Genomic DNA, 22,192 nt, shown 5'->3' on the forward strand with positions numbered 1-22,192 from the left:
CTATAAACTAAACTAACTAGAACATGAATCGAAACTAGAACTATGAAAGCAATAAACCTAAGCTTTGGCTGCCTAGCGGAAACTAAAGATTAGGGCAAGGGATTGATTTTTTTACAATGAAAAGTATGGCCCTATTTATAGACTTCAAATCATTCTGGATCACCATAAAAGTTGCCATGTAAAACCGGACTCTAAAAGGAATAGAATCGTGCAAAGGAAGGTAAGTCCAGCTGTGACGCGCTCTACAAGTCATCTCCACCCTAGCAGAAATCGCGGCTCTCGCCAGCGGAATGGCTTCCGCTCTGGCTTTCGCCAGAGGAATGGTGATTTCTCTGGCTATTCGATTCCGCTGTAATGGACTTCTATCCCCTCTGCTCTGACTCTTGACTCCTCTGGTGATTACTTGGCTACACTGGCTTCTTGATTTCGCTGACTCCAGAGAAATGATGATTTCTCTGACTCCAGAGAAATTGTGATTTCTCTGGCGTTTGATTCCTCTGCACTTATGATTCCAGCAGCGAAGTGATTTCTCTGGCGCTTCCGCGCTCGCTTCGATTCCTCTGGCGCTTCCTCGCTCGCTTCGATTCCTCTGGCTCTTCCTCACTCGCTTCGATTCCTCTGGCGCTTCCTCGCTCGCTTCGATTCCTCTGGCGCTTCCTCACTCGCTTCGATTCCTCTGGGGCATTTCTATGGCTTCCCATTTCGCTGCTCTGGCAAGCGAGGCTTTGCTTCTCTTACATGCCAGAGTATGCACAAAAACACGATTCTTAGCCCAAACTCTCCAACATTTGCACTCTTCATCTTGAAAACCTAAATCTCCTGCAAGGCATAAAATACACCATAAAACGCACCAATTTCCAGAAGATTTAACTTAAAATATGCACATGCAAACCCCTAAAATTAGAACAATTAGGCATAAATCAATAACATATACATATATACATTGTACTGCCAAACAATAACACACAAGGGTTTTCTTGAAAGACCTGTGCTTACTAAAACATTTCTTTCATTTTCATAAAGTCGACTGGCCAATCACGTTTTCCTTTCATATGTTCCATATCTGTCCTTTCTGTCACGCGCCGGGAAGGAGGCCTCCTCCCACGGATGCCAAGGCCAGTTGCAAGCGACTCGCGGTCTCCATGAGTGTACACGTTAACCCGTACTAGCATACCTTCGTCTATCATAGGGTCGTAATTGGATTTCCTTTAAAGCTGGCGAACCAACACAGATAGGATACATACGTAAAACATAAATATTTTTTTGGCAGACAAACATTTCATAAACATTTTATTTCATTTCATAAATCATTTCATATCAGTTCATAAAGAGCCATTTATCATTTGAGCATAATATAAAACTGAAATTAACAGTTAAATAATCTCATGCATATATTTGTATAAGAGGCCTACGACACGCAGGGGATCTCTATATACGTATAGTAAAAGTAATGCCCACCTGAAGATGTTAGCTTACTCTCGTAGCACTCGAGGCAAACTCACTTCTGTCCTCTGCTCGTATCTTCTGATATTATAACATCGGAGAGTATCCATGGGCTAAGATAAAAGAAATCGGTTAGGAACTTTCTTAGTAAGAATGCTCTTCCTATCTTAGTACTATTCTGTCACTCCTCATTGCTACACTCCAAATATCTCAATCTCATAAGTATAACGCTACTTAAGTAATCATTAATCCTACTCTCAACTTGTCGCTCATATAGAACTAAACTACATCAACAAACAAACTGTAATACCCCGTTTCCTCGAGCTAAGTTTAGAATAATTTTGAACTTAGATTTAAGATGATTCACGTCGGATCGAGAAAATGAATTTATTTTAATTCCAACAAAAATGATTTACAAAGCTTTTGTAAATTTTAGTTATTTGAATTTATATGCATTGCATATTTATTTAATTTAGTATTCAAGCATTTTCACGAGTTTTAATTAGCCAACCCTGAAGAATTTCTACAGTTTCGACAATCTTATCATGAGGGATTTTATTTGTCCAATCAGCCCCAAAAGTTAGCTAAAAGCATGCATCCCATCAGCCACCCTACACTATGCTATCCAACTTTTAGCCATGCCTTTGCAGGCAATCAAATCCCTCATCTACAATCCAACTATACAACAGCCAAGTTCCCTTCTCTCATTTCACTCACTCCCCTCGTTCCATCACCCCCAATCAAAGTTCAAGAGCAGAGCAACCAAGCAAACTCAGCAGCCAACCTTTTCAGTATTTGAGTGAACTTCTAAAGCTTCAAACTTTAACTCCTTTGTTGCTTTATTTCACATTTCAATGGAGCAACCCAAATTGAAATTCAGTTTTTGTGTATCAAATTTTTGAAGCAAAATGACAGTCACATACATGAGCATACAATATGTGTTTCTACATACATCAGAGCATGATTTACAAAAGAAGAAAGAAAAGTTTTGAGCTTTGTTTATGTCTGTCGATTTTGGGCTGGAAGGTCGACGGCGGTGGCTCGGCGCCACTGTCGGTCTGACCGGAGAAGAGAGAAGGTCGGGGGCTGTGAGGCGGCTCATCGTCGTTACTCCGACGAGGTTTTGAGAAGAGAGCCAGTCAGGAGAGGCCGACCCTAGGGCTCCGGCGAGCGGCTCCTGCTGCTGCTTGTCGCCGGAAGTTTAAGAGAGGGAGTGGTGTGCTGACGGTGGTGGCGCGGAGCCACTGACCGAGGCCGCCGGATCTGTGAACATGGGAGGGTTGAGAGAGAGAAGAGGGAGGCAGGGCTCCAGTGGCGGATAGGCTGTTGTCGCCGGGAAGTTTTAGAGAGAGAGAGACTTGAGGGCTGAATCAACGAAGGCGGCCATGGCAGCCGCTGTGGTCGCTAGAAATCGAAGGAAAGGGTGTCGGGGGAGGTTTAGCCTAGAGCTTCAGGCGGCGGCTTCACGCTGTTCTGAGCCGGAGCATGAGAGAGATAGGAACAGAGAGTGACAACGGAGGGAGGCGGCGGCGGTACCTATCGTCGTTGCCAAGGAAGGAGGCCGGTCGACGGCTGCCTCGCCGGAGGGAGCTGCGGCGGCGGGATTTGGCTGAGTGAGGATGAGGGAGAAGGGGACGAATTTTGATCAGTCGAGAGAGAGAGGAAGTCGATCAGTCGAAGGGGGGGAGAGACTGATTTGTTGCGTGACTGATCGGGGGAGAAGAAGATGGGTGTTGGGCTAGGGCTTGAGGGTTGGGCTTTGGGTGTTGGGCTCCTTATTTGGGCCGATTCTTGTTTTAAATTTTCAGATGGGCCAATGTTTTATTTATTTCTTTGGGCCCTTAATTTATTCAGTTGGGCTGTGCAGCTTCTTCCTTTTAAATGGACTGCACTATTTAATTAATTAGACTTCTTTGAGTTTGATTAATTATTTTAAAGAATAAATTTCATAATAATATTAAATTATTATTATGTGCATATTTTAAGTAATTACTTATTATATGTTAAGCATGACATGAAATCGCATTTATTTTGCAATAAAAGTATTTATTATTTAATTGGTTTTATTTATAATTCCAATTATTAAAGAAAGATGAGTAAGAATATTGTTGGTGTTCTTAACTCAAGAGAAATGTTTTCAATTATTTATTCATTAAATTTTGAAAACCCGGCTAAGTGAATCATAGAATGTTAAGCACTTCACCATGACTTAAGATTAGTTTCATGAGACCTATTAAGGATATAATTTCTTGTAGGCTTCGTGGACCAAGGGGATTAGCACTGCTTTCCCAAGATGAGTTTATGTGATTATGATCTTCAGGCTTTGCCTATCCAGGTGGGCTTATTTTTCAAATGTATGATTGAGCTAATGAGCTTAAATGTTTCGCGGAATATAAATTGTTTATCCAATAAATATTTTTGTGCACTCTGCTCTGTTTAAGGCTCGCCACAACGAATCAATTGAGGTTCTCTTATAGCCTAACACGTTATTTGAGAATTGTGTACACCGTTAGCTGACTCGGTGGGTTGATCTCCATTCGGGCACTAACTAAGAGACGTTATAAGGATGCTTGCTGGATGTGTTCTGAAGCATAGAATGTAAGGGCCTGCCTGGGTAGCGTCCCGAGGTCAAAAGTAAACTTGTCTGGGTTACGCCCTCAGTTCAAGTAAATGGGAGAAACGGATCCGTCGGTGGCTAGAGGTCCGGGATCACAGCGAGTAACAGAAATGAGTGTGACAGCTGCGCGCAATGAAAGAAAAATATATAAATATATGAAATGTTTTAACATGCTTAGAAGTTATTTCACTTTAAAACCTTCTAAGTTATGTCAAGTATGATTGGATAAACTGTCTTTACGAAAATATGAAATGTTTATGAAAATGCATGCCCACTGAGTACATTAGTACTTAGCCCAAAAATACTTTCAAATGTTTTCAGGTTGGTTGGCCGGTGCTGACGGGACGGAGCTGAAGCTAGAGTTAAATTCCTATGTTAGACTTCCGATGTAGCAATTACTCATATCAGTCTTTTGTTTTCTCAACTTAAGATGACTTCATGTCGAGCTTCAATTTAAAATTTCTAGTTTTAAGTCAATGAACGTCGGTTGTAAGAAACATGAAACAAAACTTGTGATCCAAATGGGCCTAGCCCGACTCGTTATCTTATTATTCGGGTTTTAACAAGGTTGTTCCTTGTTTATTTCTATGAATTATTCACACCTCGATCATATTTATTCCTTCAAGAATTGGGGTGTGACACAAACACATAGATATGCATACACATAAGCAATATAAATCCCAAATTAGTCCTTGGAAAAACTAATCAAGTTTAATAACATCTTAGCAATCATACTTAAAAACTTTTCATAAAAAAAATCGAAAAATATTTTTAGTTGGGGAAAATTTCCCAAAAATTTAATTTAGAAAGTCAAAGATATATAATAACACATTCTTAAATCATTTATCCAATAATAATTCACATTAACAAGTTATTCCACTTTATAACATTCTTGACAAACTAAACTCTAGATTTCTTCGTTGAAAAATTCTCAAAAAATCACATTAAGCTCACATAATATACAATAGCACGAATATATGATCAAACGACTCAAGAAAAATCATACTCGGCTTCTTCTTTTTCTCATCACATTCTGTCAAGACCTAAATCCTAAGGGGTTGGTTCGTTTCGTCTCATATTGCATACATGGGCTCAATTAATCATCCATTAGCCACATACAAACATATTCGACATATAACTCATCTCATATGGAAGTTCTGATTCATACACGCAAACTAAACTCGGGAAACTTTCACAATTTAACAATATTACTCAATTAAATCATGATATCATCCTTTATAAGGTCCAATTAGCATATAGATATCATTAATCTAAACATTGACCTCATAAATAAAAAATACTCAAATCTTAGTAAACTAAACTCAAGCAAGTTTATATATATATATATCCATCAATTAACCAAATTGATCATTAATGAATAGTCATATCATGCTTATAATCAATTAACCTTAGCCAATTTAATCATTTAACACATAAATTAAAAAGTCTCAATTTTAAGTAAACTAAACTTTTTGAAAATCTTTAATCATGCATAAATCATCAATCAAACTTTAGATCTATCAAATTATCCCACTTAATTACATATATAAACCATCAATTAGCAAATTAAAGCATATAAGCAAATTTGCCGCCCAAATTCTATCACATCAAACTTCACTAATCCATCTCAATCATTAATCCAATCCATCAAATATCATATTAGCATCCTCAATAACACATATCAATCATCAATTCATCAATCAATCCTCAAGATAAAAAATTCCCAAAAATAGGTAAACTATACTAACTCAAAATCCATAATTCATTTTAAATTCTTTCTTTACATATAGAAATAGACTCAATAGGATCCCAATTGTTTAAATATCACCTCAATTTAAGAAAAGAAAAAGAAAAAAATTTAAAGGGCATGAACCCTAATTTTCGAAAATTTTAAAAAATAAAAAGGGTGATGTTTTCTTGCTTGATCAATCCATATACACTCGTATCTATCACAAATATAACTAGATCCAGGTAATTACCTCACTTACTCAATGACTTCAAAGAAAAGTAGAGACTTTCTTGGCTCAAAACTTGAAATCCCTTCAATCTTGTTCTTAATTCAAAGTAGTAATAGTTTAGGCTCGATTTTTGATGGAGATCTAAGTATAGAAGTGATTTGTGAAGCTTGGAAATGACCTTCAATGGTGGTAGTGAGAGAAAAGAGTGAGAGGGAGAGAGATAAGAGTGGGGGCGAAAATGAGGATAGGGAAGAGAGAGATAGTTGTTTTGTTTTTCATCACTAATCTTGCTCCCTAAGCTAAATGCTCATTAAAGCTCACTTGGCCACTTGTTTGCAAAATATCCCATGCTTGATAAATGAATTATTGATACTTTAATAATGTAGTAAAGTGTAGGAAAAGCTACTTAGGGAAATCATGTACTAATTAAAAATAAATATAACACTTAGGCACTAAAAAATTCACTTCTCACTTATCTTAGAAAATAAATTCCGAGAAATTCCGTTAGGAATATTATAAAATAAATAGTAACATTACTATTCGCCAATTAAAACAATCATAACATTACTACTTCCGATTAAAAATAATCTCGTTTGTTACAATTTTTAAAATTAATCTCGGGTGCTAACATGCTCAGGAAAATCATAAATCACTCAATCAAAATCACACATGTATCAAGTAGGTCACATAACAGTCAATCAAATAATCTCACTCAAAACATATCATCGCAATCAGTTAAAATCTAACGTCACTTTACTCGCATCCCGAATCTGACTCTATTTCTCTAGCGATTCTTTACTCACTCACCCCGACTCTATTTTTAGTCAGGCATCATCATAAAACTTAATAAAATAAACAGTCACGAAGATAGTTATGCTTCCTCAATTGGTAACAAAAACTATAATCTTTTCTCGATTCAATCAGTATCTCTATCTAAACTCATCTTATAAATATAACTTACTTAATAGGTCCATCATCGGACTTCTAGAATACTCGCATCTAAATCTACTGAGAAAACTCTATCATATCCGCTATAACCTCTTAAGCAAATATTAGAAAAAGCTCGAGTCACCAAGACTCTATGCTCAGGTTTGCAGAACCTTAATGTATTCCTTAACACTAATTACCAGAATAGTAATAGAATAATATTAATGCGAAAATACAGGGTGTTACAGAACCCTAATTATCAAAATTAAGCCTTTAATCCATAATTAAAAGCAGGGGCATGACACATCTAAAATATATGTGCTCACGTATCTGTCTCAAATACAATTAAAATATGTGTGCTCATATATCACTTGGTGAATCAAATTAATGGAGCCAACCAAGCTCTTCTAGAGGTAAGGGAAAGTTCATGTAGACATATCGATTAATGTTTGAGTTTGTTTTGAAAATTTAATTTACTGTCCATTTATGTCCCAAACATGTATAATAATACTCACTAATTATCCAAATCCACTTTAATTTATAAATATTTAATTAATTAAACATATTGTGTTTTAATAATTGGTTATATGTCTCATACCTGTGTAGTGATACTAGTTGATGATCTCTAAACTCATTTAGATTTATAAAAATAAGTTTTTATAATAATTAACTATCTGTCTCAATAAAACCTTTATATAGTGATCATTAATACTTGATTTGTTTCATTGATAATGACTTAATTTCTAGCTTGACATTTATTATTGTAATATCAAAAGCCTAGTTCCTGAACACACCAAATACTCTTTTGTTCTTCATTGTAAAAATGTGTTCAATTAATTGGGAGATCCCCTCGAAACCTTACACCCCTTGTAAAAGATAGGTGTTAGAGTTCGACGAGTAAGCTACGAGTGAGTAGTTTGAAAGTTGATAGAAAAGACGGACACAAACCGTGCAAATTGCTTGAAACGGTCACGACGCGTAACCTGTAGATCAACTTAACGGAACTAGTTGGTCGGTTGACTTGCAGCCTAAAAACAAGGAATCATAAAGTGAAGTGGATTCCGTTGTTCAATAGGGTGATGGATGTATGAGCAGTTGGCTCTGAACCACGATAAACCTTTGGATGTTGTACTCTATTCTATACTTATCACAATATATTTGTCATCATCAACAGGGCCGGCCCAGGGCCCCAAAAATCTGAGGGCCCAAATTTTTTATTATATTTCATTAGTTATTATAGGCCCATAATTAAATAAAAATATTAAACTTGTTAATTGAGTCCAAAATCTGTTATCGGTAAATACCAAATCGTTAGATATCTAAAATCAAACATTAAATCTCATTTGTTTCAAATTCCAGGCGTAATTCTCGGGGGAAAAAAAACGCTTCGTCTTCTGCTTCAAGCTGTTGCAGACGTCAATTTTATTTCATGGGAAAGGTATTAATCTCTTCAATTTCTCAATTTTTACCGTTGAATCAGAATCAATCACATATATAGTTGTATAAATAGAATGAGGTAAATTAATTCTTCTCACCAATTTACTCTTTGATTATTGTCCTTCTTGTTCTTGAGCAAAAAAATTCACATTGCAATTTACAGACTGTCTTCGTTTGGGTTCGTAGCGGGGAAGATTGTTGTTGTACCCTCATTGTCTATTTGCTAGATTGCATAGGTGCGGGGGGGCGGGTGCGGGAGCGATACGATTCCAGTGCGGGGATACGGATTTTTCAAAAATGGTAGGGTGCGATTCGTAAAGGATACGTCTGTGTTATATATATATATATATATATATATATATATATATATATTGTTATTATATATGACCATTTAAAGAATTAAAATTTGTTAAAGGCCCAAAGCAATTAATTAATTAGAAGCCCATGTTCATCATTTAATAAAATTAAGCCCATTAACCTAAGTGAAGCCCAAAGCCCATTTTCTTTTTTACCCTAATTTAAAACTCACTCACACCACAACACACACACACAACTCACGCTGCTCACTCTCCTTCTCTCTTCCTCCCTCGGCCCTCTCCCTCTCGGCCTCTGGCCGCCGCACCACCGGACGGCAGCACCGTCGGCGGAGACCGGCAGCTCCGCCTCCTCTCCCTCTTGCTCCATCGACTTCTCCCTCTTCCCCCTTATCTCTCCTCACCATCCTCTCCGTCCTTTCCTCCCAGTCGCGGCCTCCTCCCTTTTCCGGCGACAATCGCCGCCCCTGCTTCCACAGAGGCGCGCCCAGCCGCCTCCCCTCCTTTCCAGATCTAGCACCGCCCATCCGTCTCCTCCCTTTGCAGCCGAAGCCACCGCACCACCGTCCCAGCCGCCTCCCCTCCTTTCCAGATCTACCACCGCCCAGCCGCCTCCCCTCCTTTCCAGATCTAGCCGGAACAGCACAACAGCGGCCGAAGCCACCGCACCACCGTCCCTCGCAGCCGGATTCGTGAGATTGGCGCACCCGATTCGCGAATCCGAATTTTTTTTTTTTGATTTTTGGGGGGATTCGCCAGGTGGCGAATCCCGTGCGAATCCCACGCGAATCGTGCCCGCACCCGCCCCCCGCGCGAATCGGATACTGCACGGGGGTGATTTCCGGCGAATCCGTGCATCCTTGTCTATTTGTCTTCTGGAATCTGGATTCTGATAATTGGTAAGTTTGTTCGATTGTTCCGTTCCTTTTAAATTTTTAATGTTGATTTTCATTTTTTAATATCTTCGGCTTCGCCGCCTCGGCAAATTTTAGGATATAGTCATCACGGAAAAATTCTGGTAAATTACATCACGAAAAATATTAGAATATAGTCATATAGCCGCAATAAGTTAGTAGTTAATCGGCATTATCTAATTCAAGCCAAATTATTCTATTATTTTAATGCTAGTTTGGCAATTGGCATTAGGAATTTATGATATAGCCGCAATAGGCAGACTATCATAAGCAATAAGCATGTATTCTGCAAACTAATTTTGGATCATAGGATGTAGTCTGCAAATTAATTTTTTAATGCTAATTTGGTATTGATTCGATAGATATAAGGATGTCTTTTTCTAATTGTATTTTTATAATTCGCATACTATCAAGTTTGGGGCTACCTATTACAAACTCTCAAACTCTCAATCTGCAATTGCTTATAGAATCATGTTGACAATGCCGGTTACTGTTGCGTGAGCTTCTCAAAGTTAAAGTTGTTGAAAACATATTTGAGATCGTCGATGTGCCAAGAGAGATTGAATGGCTTGGCAATATTATGTATAGAAAAAGATATTTTAAATAACATAGATTTGGACGATGTTGTAGATGATTTTGCAAGTAAAAACGCTAGACGAAGTCATTTTTATAAGTAATAAAATATTTGTATTTTTTAATATATTGCGCACAATAATATATTGATGGCCCATTTTTTTAGTTTCGCCCAGGGCCCCATTTTTGCCAGGACCGGCCCTGATCATCAAGCATACAATCATTTTGCATTTATCGTATCACATCAAGTCAATTTGTGTCACAATCTTTTTTTTTTTTTTGATAAATTATATAAGTAAATAAAGAAATTATAAGGATCGCACGACGGAGGACTCGAACCCAGGACCTCAGGTCTTGGACATTAACCTCCTACCGCTAGGCCAACACACGCACACAAGTCAATTTGTGTCACAATTCTTTTGATAAATTAACAGTATTAAATAAAGAAATTTAAAGGTCGCACCACAAGGGATTCGAACCCAAGACCTTTGGCCTTAAACATTAACCCTTTATCACTTGGTCAACACACGCACACTTTGTGTCACAATTCTTGTTCATATTAAGGGCTGACAAAGTTGATTTGATCATCAAAGAGATTTTCATACAACGAGTATTACCAACCAGGTCCACCACATTTCACACATATTCAATCATCGGTCAAGCTGATTGCTGACGAGTAGTTAGTTAGATTGATAATTGATCAATTAGTGTGAATTAGTATGAACATGCTTATCTTAAAGCTGATTAGTTTACTTAGCTAGCTTATTAGAATCAACACTAACTGAATTGTTATCAATTGAATTTGTTCTTTAGACACAACTTTGAATAGCAACGAAAAAATTGTAATTGGTGTATTCTCACATTCACCAATACGCACTCGCTCAAGACCAATAGCTGGTTATGATGAAAAAGAACAAAGAGAAAAATGTTCTGACGTCCACGTAATAAAATTTTGGGCATTCACATATGATTAAATGTGTCTGTAATTTTAATTCAAACTGAATTTCAAAAAAACTGAAAATTTATGTATTATTAATTGATAAAAAAACTAATTTTTATTAAAAAAAAAATAGGTATACTTCCTATCCCTTCTTATAATCAATTACTATAATTCATATTAATATTTTAATAGTTTTACATATTTTAAAAAAAAATCATAATACTATATTTTCTAGCATTTCCATCACACAAGAGTACGTACTAATACAATATAAACTTGTCCCCAAGAGGACACCAAGCGATGCGAACTTTTATTTATGAACAGTGAGGTCCAGGGATCAAACTCCACTGCTCCCCCTCCCCGAAGTTAAAAAAAAAATACAATATAAACCTAACTTCTATCTACATTAATAAGTATCATGAACATAACCGGAGAACATGTTTCTTCGACGAATTATTTAAAATAAATAATAGATTGAAAAAAAAAATACACTTTAATATGTTTCGATATAAAGAAAATGACAATTAAATATCCAAATTATCAAACTTTTAACAATCGCAAAGACTTGTGTGCGGGTGGCCGCATGGTATGCGGACCACCCGAACACATGTTTATATATTAAGTTATAGTAATGATCTTCAAACTTATGATGTGGTGTAGCCACTACTCTTTCTCCCCAAGGTCAGGATTTCTAATCCTGTTGCCCCCATTTGCGTTTTTTGTTTGTTTTTTTTTTTTTTCTATTTTTATTTCTTTCTTTTTTTTACATTTTTTTCCTTTTTCTATTTTCTTTATTTTTTTATCTTTATATATATATTCTTTTTCTTTACAATATTTTTTTTTCTTTGCATTATTTTTAAATTTTACTATTTTTCTTTTGCATTTTTTAATATATTTTGGTTTTTTTATTCTTTCGGTATTTTCTTTATTTTTTGTTTTTCTTTTGTATTTTTTTTATATATTTTTGTGAAAAATGTAATATTTTAAAATATTACATTTCTTCATGTCAATAATTATTTTTCATTATAATAATAATTATTTGATAAAATAACTAAATGTAATGTTTCTAAATAATTACATTTGTTCACGATAATTGTTACTTTTATTTATGAGAATTTGTACTTTTGTTATTTGATCAAATAATTATTTGTGTAAGCAAAAGTAATAGCACTTTTAGGGTTTAGTATTCCCTATTTAGGGTGTAGTATTCAGTGTTTAGAGTTTACAAAATATTGAATGATGGTTAATACTTATATTCACATATGTATACATTTAAGCATGGAAATGTATATCTTAGATAAAATTAAAGTAAATATTGCCATTTGAATTTATTATTGAATGGCTAGGGTTTATTATTGAATATGACTAGGGTTTAGTATTCAAGGTTTAGGGTTTAGTATTCCGTGTTTAGGTTTAAAAAATACTGAATGATGGTTAATACTAATATTCACATAAGTATACATTTATGCATTAAAATGTATATCTTAGATAAAATAAAAGTAAATATTGCCATTTGGGTTTATTATTGAATGATTAGAGTTTAGTATTCAGTGTTTAGGGTTTAGTATTCCCTATTTAGGGTTTAGTATTCAGTGTTTACAAAATATTGAATGATGATTAATACTTATATTCACATAAGTATACATTTAAGCATGGAAATGTATATCTTAGATAAAATTAAAGTAAATATTGTCATTTGGATTTATTATTGAATGACTAGGGTTTATTATTGAATATGACTAAGGTTTAGTATTCCCTATTTAGGGTTTAGTATTCAGTGTTTAGGTTTAAAAAATATTGAATGATGGTTAATACTTATGTTCACATGATAAGTATACATTTAAGCATGTAAATGTATATCTTAGATAAAATAAAAGTATGCATTCAGTGTTTAAGTTTGAAACATTACATTTCTTCACAACAATGTTTATTTTTATTCATACGAATGTTTACTTTTAGTTAGTTACTTAAGTAATAATCTTTGTAAATAAAAGTAATTATTGATGTGAAGAAAAGTTATAAGCTTTATAACAATAATTACTTTTTAGACAACAATGATTACAATAAATATAATATTTTTGAAACATTACATTTCTCCATATCAATTACTCCCTCCGTCCACGAAATGAGTATCCATTTGTGGACGGCACGGGTTTTAAAAAAATATATGGAGTGTAGTGTGAATAGTTTTAGGGTCCCACTTTTTAAGTGTATTAATTAAAGAGGTGTGTGGGGTACACTTACCAAAAAGGGAAATGAGTACTCATTTCGTGGACGGACGAAAAAGGAAATATGGGTACTCATTTCGTGGACGGATGGAGTATTACTTTTTATTATATATATCAATGATTATTTTTAATAAACATAAATAATAATATTATTATTTGATCAAATAATTATTATCGTAAGAAAAAATAATTATTGATAAGTATAATGCTTTATATTGAATGAAGGTAAATATTTATATTACCATAAGTATACATTTGTGTATCAAAATGTATATCTTATGCTTATTAAAAGTAAATACTCATATTAGGGTTTAGTGTTTAGGTTTTAGGGTTTAGTTTATAGGGTTTAGGGTTTAATTTATAGGATTTAGGGTGTAAAAATATAATACTTTATATTAAATGAAGATAAATACTTATATTTACAAAAGTATATATTTGTGCGACTAAATGTATATGTTATGCTTATTAAAAGTAGCATTTACTATAAGCAAATGTAATAATTTGGGGTGACGGATCAAATGGGCGCGGATCCGGGTCAGGGTTGGGGCGCGGGTCGACCCGGCCGCATCCCATGCGGGTGCCCTCACCCAAGTCCAACTCTTTAACAATTACTTACATATCGATTTTCGATCCTCAGTTATAAAAATACATACTAGGTGGCATACGCATATTGGAAGTTGAGTTTGATTTTACATAAAAAATAGTAAAACTTATCCGATATCAAATCGACATTGTTCTGATGCAAAACATTCCATTTATGATACACATCAACCAAAAAATATCTTACTTTTTAACATAAAAATAAGGGTAAATATCACTTTAAACCCCAAACTATTTTCGCACTATCAATTATATTCTGAACTATTGAAAATCATTTTTTAAACCTTGAACTATCAATTTTGTATCAATTGTACCCTTTATTCATTTTTCATCATTTGAATTTTTAATGAGTAATGCATATAATCACGTCGTTTTATATAATATAGGTCAAAAAAAGAATGATTCTAAATACATTGTCGTATCCGGTGAGTCACGTCAAATTTTTGAAGTTAAAAAAATGAACGAATGGTACAATTGATACAAAATTGATAGTTCAAGGTTTAAAAAATTATTTTCGATAGTTCAGGATATAATTGATAGTGCGAAAATAGTTTGGGGTTAAAAGTGATATTTACCCTAAAAATAATGATATTTTATTATCAATTGTATTTATTTCAGATTCAGTTGTGTGCCACGCCACCCCGTATTTCCATCACCAAAACTTGAACCTTGCTTGGAATGTAATTGTAAAAAGTTTGATACTTTATACTCCCTCCTTCCCAGCTGAAATGTCTTGTTTCTTTTCTGCACAGAGATTAAAAAATGTGTATAAAATAGATAAAGTGAGTTGGTGAAAATTATTTAAATATTAAATATAGAGAGAGTGTATTGTCAAAAAAGAAAACATGACATTTCAAGTGGGACAACCCAAAAAGAAAAACAGGACATTTCAGCTGGGTCGAATGACGTATTATTTAATTGATAAAAGTGTAGTTTCTCAATGAAGGAAAATATGAGAAACCTAGTTGAATGTAAGTGAGTTTTTTAGAAAAAGAAAAAAAATAAAATGAAGGGAAATATATATCCCCAACCAATCTTCACCCAGTTCAAAATTTCGCTGTAATTACTATAATTCGATTGTGTTACTCTTATATGTAAATGTGATATTCATTATTGAAATCTGATTTTAATTTGACAGACACACACAATAATGTAAAGACTACGTGTAATGTGTCCCGCAAATTATTATTTTATGTTTTTGAATAATGAGTTGTTTATTTCCCTCAAAAAAAAAAAATCTTTATTATTTTTCCTCGATAGCCCTAGGGGTGTAAATGAGCCGAGTCGAGTCGAGTATTGCCATGCTCAGACTCGAGCTCGACTATTTTGATGAAGCTCGAGCTCGAGCTCGACTCGGCCGAGCTTGATTTTTTTGAGCTCGAGCTCGACTCGATGTCATATTTGTGAGCTCGAGCTCGACTCGGTTAAGCTCGATTGTGGAGTCTTGCTTGAGTTTGAGCTCGAGCTCGTTTAAGCTCGTTAAGCTCGAGCTCGTTCAAACTCGGTGAACTCGAGCTCGTTTAAGCTCGTTTCATACATCTTATGTTCCTCCTGTTTCACCATCTCCACTTCCACCTGTTTCACCATCTCCACAGCAAATATTGCTAACTGAAAGTTAAGAGCAACACCCAACCAATAAAAAATCAAATCCCAACAGCAGCAAGCAATGAAATTCAGCAAGAAATTCGGCAAGCAATTAAGATATCAAAGTTCCAAACTCTAATCCACAAATTGAGCTAGATATATACCTTGGGCAATTTCATTATCTATTTAAACTCAGCTCAACCAAGCATGATTTTGGCAAAGAAAGAAGAGAAATAAATAAAACAATACAAGCATCGTTTGAACAAAAAAAAGAGAAATAAAACTAAGCTCAACCAAACTTACCGGAAAGTCCCAGAAATTCCTTGCTGCTCCGCTGCTGTCGCGCGCGCCGGGGTGCGCTCCGTGCTGCTCTGCTGCTGCTGTCGCTCGCGCCGGGGTGCGCCGTTCGCGTCACCGGTGGCCGGTTAGACTCAGCCGAGATAGAGATGAGAGATTGGGAAAATGAGAGCTAAAGGCGGCGACTCTGTGCTGCTCTGCTGCTCTTGCTGTCTCGCGCGCGCCGGTGGGCGCGTCACCGGTCGCCGGTCGTCGTCCGAGAGAGAGAGATGAGAGATTGGGGTTGGGGCGGCTCACGGCTGGTAGGATTTAAGGTTTCAAATTAAAGTGTGTAATTCAAATTTAGATTTTGTTAGAATGGGCTTAGGGTTTGGGCCATTTTGTGGATTTTAAATATATTTAATTTTGGGCCAATATATAATACATTATATAATAATTACTTGAGCTCGATTAGGCTCGCGAGCCTAACGAGTCGAGTATCACGAAACTCGAACTCGGGCTCGGTACCAACTCGAGTAGCTTGAGCTCGAGCTCGACTCGACTAACATCGAGTCGATTTCGAGTAATCTTCGAGCCGATCCCGAGTAGCTCGCGAGCTAGCTCGACTCACTTTCACCCCTAGATAGCCCTCCCTTGTCTTTACTGTTAGACTAGTGCGAGAGAAAAGATTCTGTGCATAGCTTTACTAAGAGAGAGAGAGAGAGCGAGCGAGCGAGTAGAGGAGGAGATCAATGGCGGAATTCCAACAGAAAGCTTTTGGTTTAGCGGCGACAGATAGCTCCGGCGTTCTCTCTCCCTTCCATTTCTCTCGCAGGTATGTACGTATACGTATGCTTGTGTGTGTGTGTACGCGTGCTCACCTTCGGAAACCAATCGCCACTAGTGTTGCGTGTCTTTAGATTGTGATAAACTATTTTTGATCTGCTTGTATCGATGAATCGACATGTATTGCTGGATTTAAGAAGCGACTTTTTATATGATGCTTCAGTTTTGTTTTTTCGCTCTCAATTGGTGGTTGTTTTTATTTTCTGTCCGTTTATGGTAGATTGTTGATGTTTATTGATTGGACTGAGTATGTTTTTATCGACTTTTTGGTTTTCTCTGCGGCCTTACAAACTACTATGTCATCGCTTGGTTCGATTTGTTTGATGTGTATTATTTACAATTTAGTGAATTACTTACTTTTGTTTCTGGAAATATATGGAGATGGAGAGAAACTTTTATGTTCGACTCCATGGATAACACCAACTGCCTTATCGTATGTCCTTGAACTCACAATCAAGCATAAATCTCCATGTATTTATCCAGATCTTCTCTAAACGGGACATATCATCTAGATCATCAATCTCTAATTGCAACATCTACAATACTCAGTAACTGTCTTTGCGGCATCTATGATTTCGGATTTAAATGGTTTCTTGTGTATATCTATGTTAGGGAAACATGCATTTATCTCTTTTAGGTGTTAGATAGCGATAGGTGAGACAAATTGTTGGTGCTGCTCTTCTTGTTTCTTTGGTTATTTCAATTGTGGATATTCCCAGGATGGTGTCGTGTGATATGCACCATTCATGATCTTTAAAATAGTACTTACCACTATGTAAATGTGAAGTTAAATATTTTAATGTTATGGTTGCAGGGACAATGGAGATGATGATGTAACAATCAAAATACTCTACTGTGGAGTTTGCCATTCTGACTTGCACACTGTGAGGAATGAATGGGGTTTCACACAGTATCCTGTTGTGCCCGGGTATGGTTAAATTTTCGTTCACTTGTTTTGGATCGAAAGCTGTCAAAGCTTACATCGAATTGGCAATAACTTTGATGGATTTAAACCACTTATGAAGTTAATCTGCTTAAGTAGCTTTGCATTTGAATTGTTTGAAACTACTTCATGATGAGCTCTAGATTGAATTTTGAAAAATGTTTGTGCAGGCATGAAATTGCCGGTATTGTGACCAAAATTGGGAACAATGTTGAGAAATTCAAGGTTGGCGACAGAGTTGGAGTTGGGGTGATAGTAAACTCGTGTAGGACATGTGATGTCTGCCAACAAGACCTAGAGAGCTACTGCCCTAAAATGATATTCACTTACAATTCCACCGACAAAGATGGCACAAGGACATATGGAGGTTATTCTGATATGGTTGTTGTTGACCAACATTTTGTGCTTCGTTTCCCCGAGAACATACCATCAGCTGCTGGTGCTCCTCTGCTGTGTGCTGGAATCACTGTCTACAGCCCAATGAAATACTACGGAATGACTGAGGCTGGAAAGCATTTGGGTGTTGCCGGACTTGGAGGGCTTGGCCATGTTGCAGTCAAGTTGGGGAAGGCTTTTGGGCTGAAAGTTACAGTTATCAGTACCTCTCCGAAAAAGAAAGCTGAAGCCATAGACAAGCTTGGTGCTGATGCTTTTGTTGTTAGTACTGATGCTGCTCAGTTGGGGGTAAGTAACACTCGTATTCAATATATTGGACCGGTACTTCATTGACATTCTAATTCTCTCATAAACTTGACCAAAATTTTCTTCAGTTTTGGGACAAAGGATTTTAAATCTTTGTGAGGTCCATACTTGTATAATGCTAACAAAAGCATATTAGCTTCTATCTGAAATGGTTTAGGCCTGCACCAAGCCTTTCTACTAACTTCTCAGACATCATTCTCATGTTTATATTGGTAATTACATGGTCAATGGTGATGAATTTCACGATTTTCTAATTGTGAATTTAGTAAAATGAAGTTAAATGAGTTATAGTTTTCATCTTAATAAACTCAGTTCCTACAATTTGAGTAGAGAAGAAAATGAAGTTGATGAGGTTTGATTTATTGTTTCAGGCTGCAACGGGCACAATGGATTTCATCATTGATACCATTGCTGCAGTGCATCAGTTGGCTCCATTGCTAAGCCTGTTGAAGATGAATGGGAAACTTGTAACAGTGGGATTGCCGGATAAACCTCTCGACCTTCCTATCTTCCCTCTAGTTTCCGGTGAGAACATTGCTACCTTCAAACACGTACATCACCAGATTACATACAGCTTAGCTGCTTTCCCCTGCAATCTCTGCTCTGATTATAGCTATATGAAGATCTGTATTTAATGATTCATGGTAAAAGCACTTCCTGAGAAGCTTGGGTTGTTTTTTCAGGTCGAAAGATGATTGGTGGAAGTGACTTCGGCGGTATAAAAGAGACGCAAGAAATGCTGGACTTCTGTGGGAAGCATGGCATAACAGCTGACATTGAACTGATTCGCGCGGAAGAAGTAAACACTGCGATGGAACGACTTGCCAAATCCGACGTCAAGTACCGTTTTGTGATTGACGTGGGAAACTCCCTCTCCAATCTCTGAGGGCTGCAAACAAATCCAATCGTTTTTGAACTCTCATTAATAAGGGTATTCAAGAATTTGAACAATGCTTGAGAGATTGTTACAATAGCAATGCTATGACATTCTTAAAATACCGTCATATTTGTTGCATTTTAGTATTGTCACGTCGTATGATAAACATAAACTAGGGGCCCAATTTAATTAGGCTGAAACTTTCAAACTGTGATAAAAAATTATGCTAACTGAGAACAGAAAATTTAATTTTGTGCTCATTGGACGGAAAATGATAAGCAAATGCAAATCTGCAATACAGTGATTTATATTTTTCGTTTGAATTATTTGGTGGTTAGTTGCTGTCCATATGCGCGGTTAGATAAATGGTAGCGTCATGCACGCAAAACCTACTCCCTTTTTGAATTAATAACATGTAAACGGTTAAGAGTTATTTTAATTTTAATAATTTATTTATTTATTTATTTATTTATTTTATGAATAAAATTTTGATCTTATCTTTTTTATTAAATATTTTTAAGAAAATTAATATCTAGATACATATATTTTTGGAGGGGAGAGTTCAATGGAGACCACTCCCCTATATAAAGAATGAAGACCAAATCTGGTTCCTTGATCTAACTTAATCTAATGGTGGTAATTTAATTGATTAAATTTATTAATTTTAATTTATTTTATAATCAAAAGGTTAAGCATGTCATTTTCTATTTAACCCTAATCTCACTCACTCTCTCTCATTCACGCTCTCTCTCTCTCAATCACTCTCCCCCCTCTCCCGCTGCCTCCCCCAATCCCCTGTTGCTCCGCCGCCTCCCCATCTCTGCTGCTCCGCCGCTTCTGCTCCGCTGCCATCCCCTCCATTCTCCCTTCCACCGCCTTCCTCCCCTATCGCCTCCATCTCCTCCTCCTTCTGCTGCTCCGTCGGCGTCGCAGGCGGAGGATTCTCGAGGCTGTGCTGCCCCGGCGTCGTCAGGGTGAAGCCGATGAAGACGACAATGGTAGAACGCTCGTGGTGGCGACCGCCGTGCCGCGCCGTCGCCGGATTTGCAGATCTGCATATCGTCAATGAAGTGTTCGTAGAAAATATCAATGAACATTCTGATGTTCGTTAATATGTTCATAGAAAACCAATGAACATACTGATGTTCGTCGATATGTTCGTAGAAAAACCAATGAACATACTGATATTCGTCGATATGTTCATAAAAAACCAATGAACATACTGATGTTCGTCGAAATGTTCATAGGAAAACAATGAACATACTAATGTTCATCTATTATGTTCATTGACGGATTAGGTACCAGAATGGAAAAAGATGAATTTTCGGGATTTGTTCAATGGGATCCCATATTTCAGTAGATTTGAGTGGACGTTTTTGCCCTTTCTGGATTAAATAAATGTAATTAACCATTATTTAATTACATGAAAAATCAAATCATGAAATAATCTGGATCATTGATTGGATTGAGATGAATGGTCTTGATTTGGTCTTCATTCTCTATATAAGAAATGGTCTCCATTGAATGCGACCCTATTTTTGGATATTTTAAAAGAAAGGAGAAGAATTAAATCTATCTAAACTTAGGTCTAGATAGCTAGGGATGTCACAAGAGAAGAGAAGAGAAGAGAAGAGAAGGAAAATAATTGAAGACTTGGTCTTCCTTAAATTTAGGGATATTGGTTAATTTACTTAACTAATACATAAACTTTGGCTTGAAGAAAACTCGTGTTGCCCCGTCTATAACCCACGATTTCATCCACGTTTTGTATATTTGTGAATCATAGATTAGCTTCATCAAAAGTTTAGTTGTTGCTAGCATTATTGATAGGATTAAAAGCGACCTCTTGTTCTATCAGTAGCATTCAATAAGAGAGATTCTATTGAGTGGATTCATGTACATTCATTGTAAAATGAATTTTATAGTGAATACACAACTGCAATTAATTAAGATTACAATATAAAATCATTCAATTGTGCGTACTTTTTAGTTTTTATTGCTTTTCCTTTTTCATACGGTAATGTTGGATTAATTGTTCCATCATTCTATTAAACATTTATGTGTTTGCGAAAGTAATAAAACTTTCATAAACTATAGAGTGTCAACGAAAAACTAATTTACATTATAAATTTTAAAATGTTGAAAGTTCATATATTGATTGAGCAAAAAAAAATTCTTTAACAATACTATTGGCTCTAATACTTTGTTACAGGCTAAATTCTCCATCAGGAAGCTATATCTGGAAATGCAAGGAGAAGTTCGAAGCGTGGCATGACACATGATGATTACAAGAAACATTGCTCATCTCAAATTCATGTTTATAACTTGGTTGGCTATTATGAAAAGATTGTCTACATGTGATCGTTTGGAGAAGTTTGAGGTTCAATGTGAGCAAGAATGTTGTCTCTATCTACAAGAAAATGAGTTCCATAACCATTTATTTTTTAAGTGTTCTTTCTCTTCGATGGTGTGGAGGCAGATTGTTGATTGGTGTGGGTTGCATGCTCATGTATATGATTGGCAGGATGAGCTGGAATATATGAAGTCTCAATGCGCAACCAAATCTGGTAAACAGTTTCTTTACAGATTGGTTGTGTCCACAGTGGTGTATTGACTTTAGAAAGAGAGAAATAGAAGAAAGTTTTGCGATGAGAATAATATAGTGGAAAGAATGGTAAGACAATGTCAATTATCCATTGCCACAGTAGGGGATCAATATGGCAAAGTGATGCAGTATTTGAAGTCATAGAGATTAGAGTAGATGATAGAATTGACTAGTTTGTTGAATTGTTGGTTGTAAAGTTTTGCTTACACTGCTTCACTTGGTAATAAAAGTCATTCTAATTACCAAAAAAAAAAAAATGTTGGTTGCACTTCATATTTATTGGCAATTGACCCAAATTTTAAAAATAAGTTCATACTTTGGTAAAGTTCAGCCGTTCGGAATCGTTGGTCATGATGGAGGATAACAGTGAACCAATATGATTAGGCTAGTACAATTTAGCCACTCAAA

The 22,192-nt window shown here is 36.0% G+C and overlaps 1 protein-coding gene and 1 long non-coding RNA gene across 2 annotated transcripts; one reads left to right on the plus strand and one right to left on the minus strand.

Moving 5' to 3' along the window:
• Positions 1-890: 890 nt before the first annotated feature.
• On the minus strand, positions 891-6,354 carry LOC131021671 (uncharacterized). Its single transcript, XR_009101028.1, has 3 exons — positions 6,040-6,354; positions 1,459-1,556; positions 891-1,214 (listed from the first exon to the last, which is right to left on the minus strand). It is a non-coding gene; the product is annotated as an uncharacterized LOC131021671 (long non-coding RNA).
• A 10,099-nt stretch (positions 6,355-16,453) lies between these two features.
• LOC131021674 (probable mannitol dehydrogenase) lies at positions 16,454-19,317 on the plus strand. Its single transcript, XM_057950931.1, has 5 exons — positions 16,454-16,646; positions 17,472-17,585; positions 17,771-18,284; positions 18,674-18,827; positions 18,986-19,317. The coding sequence occupies exons 1-5, from the start codon at positions 16,564-16,566 to the stop codon at positions 19,186-19,188; spliced, it is 1,068 nt and encodes a 355-aa protein (XP_057806914.1). The 5' UTR covers positions 16,454-16,563; the 3' UTR covers positions 19,189-19,317.
• Positions 19,318-22,192: the final 2,875 nt, after the last annotated feature.

Source organism: Salvia miltiorrhiza, chromosome 4, assembly GCF_028751815.1.
Source record: "Salvia miltiorrhiza cultivar Shanhuang (shh) chromosome 4, IMPLAD_Smil_shh, whole genome shotgun sequence".
Lineage (NCBI taxonomy): Eukaryota > Viridiplantae > Streptophyta > Magnoliopsida > Lamiales > Lamiaceae > Salvia > Salvia miltiorrhiza.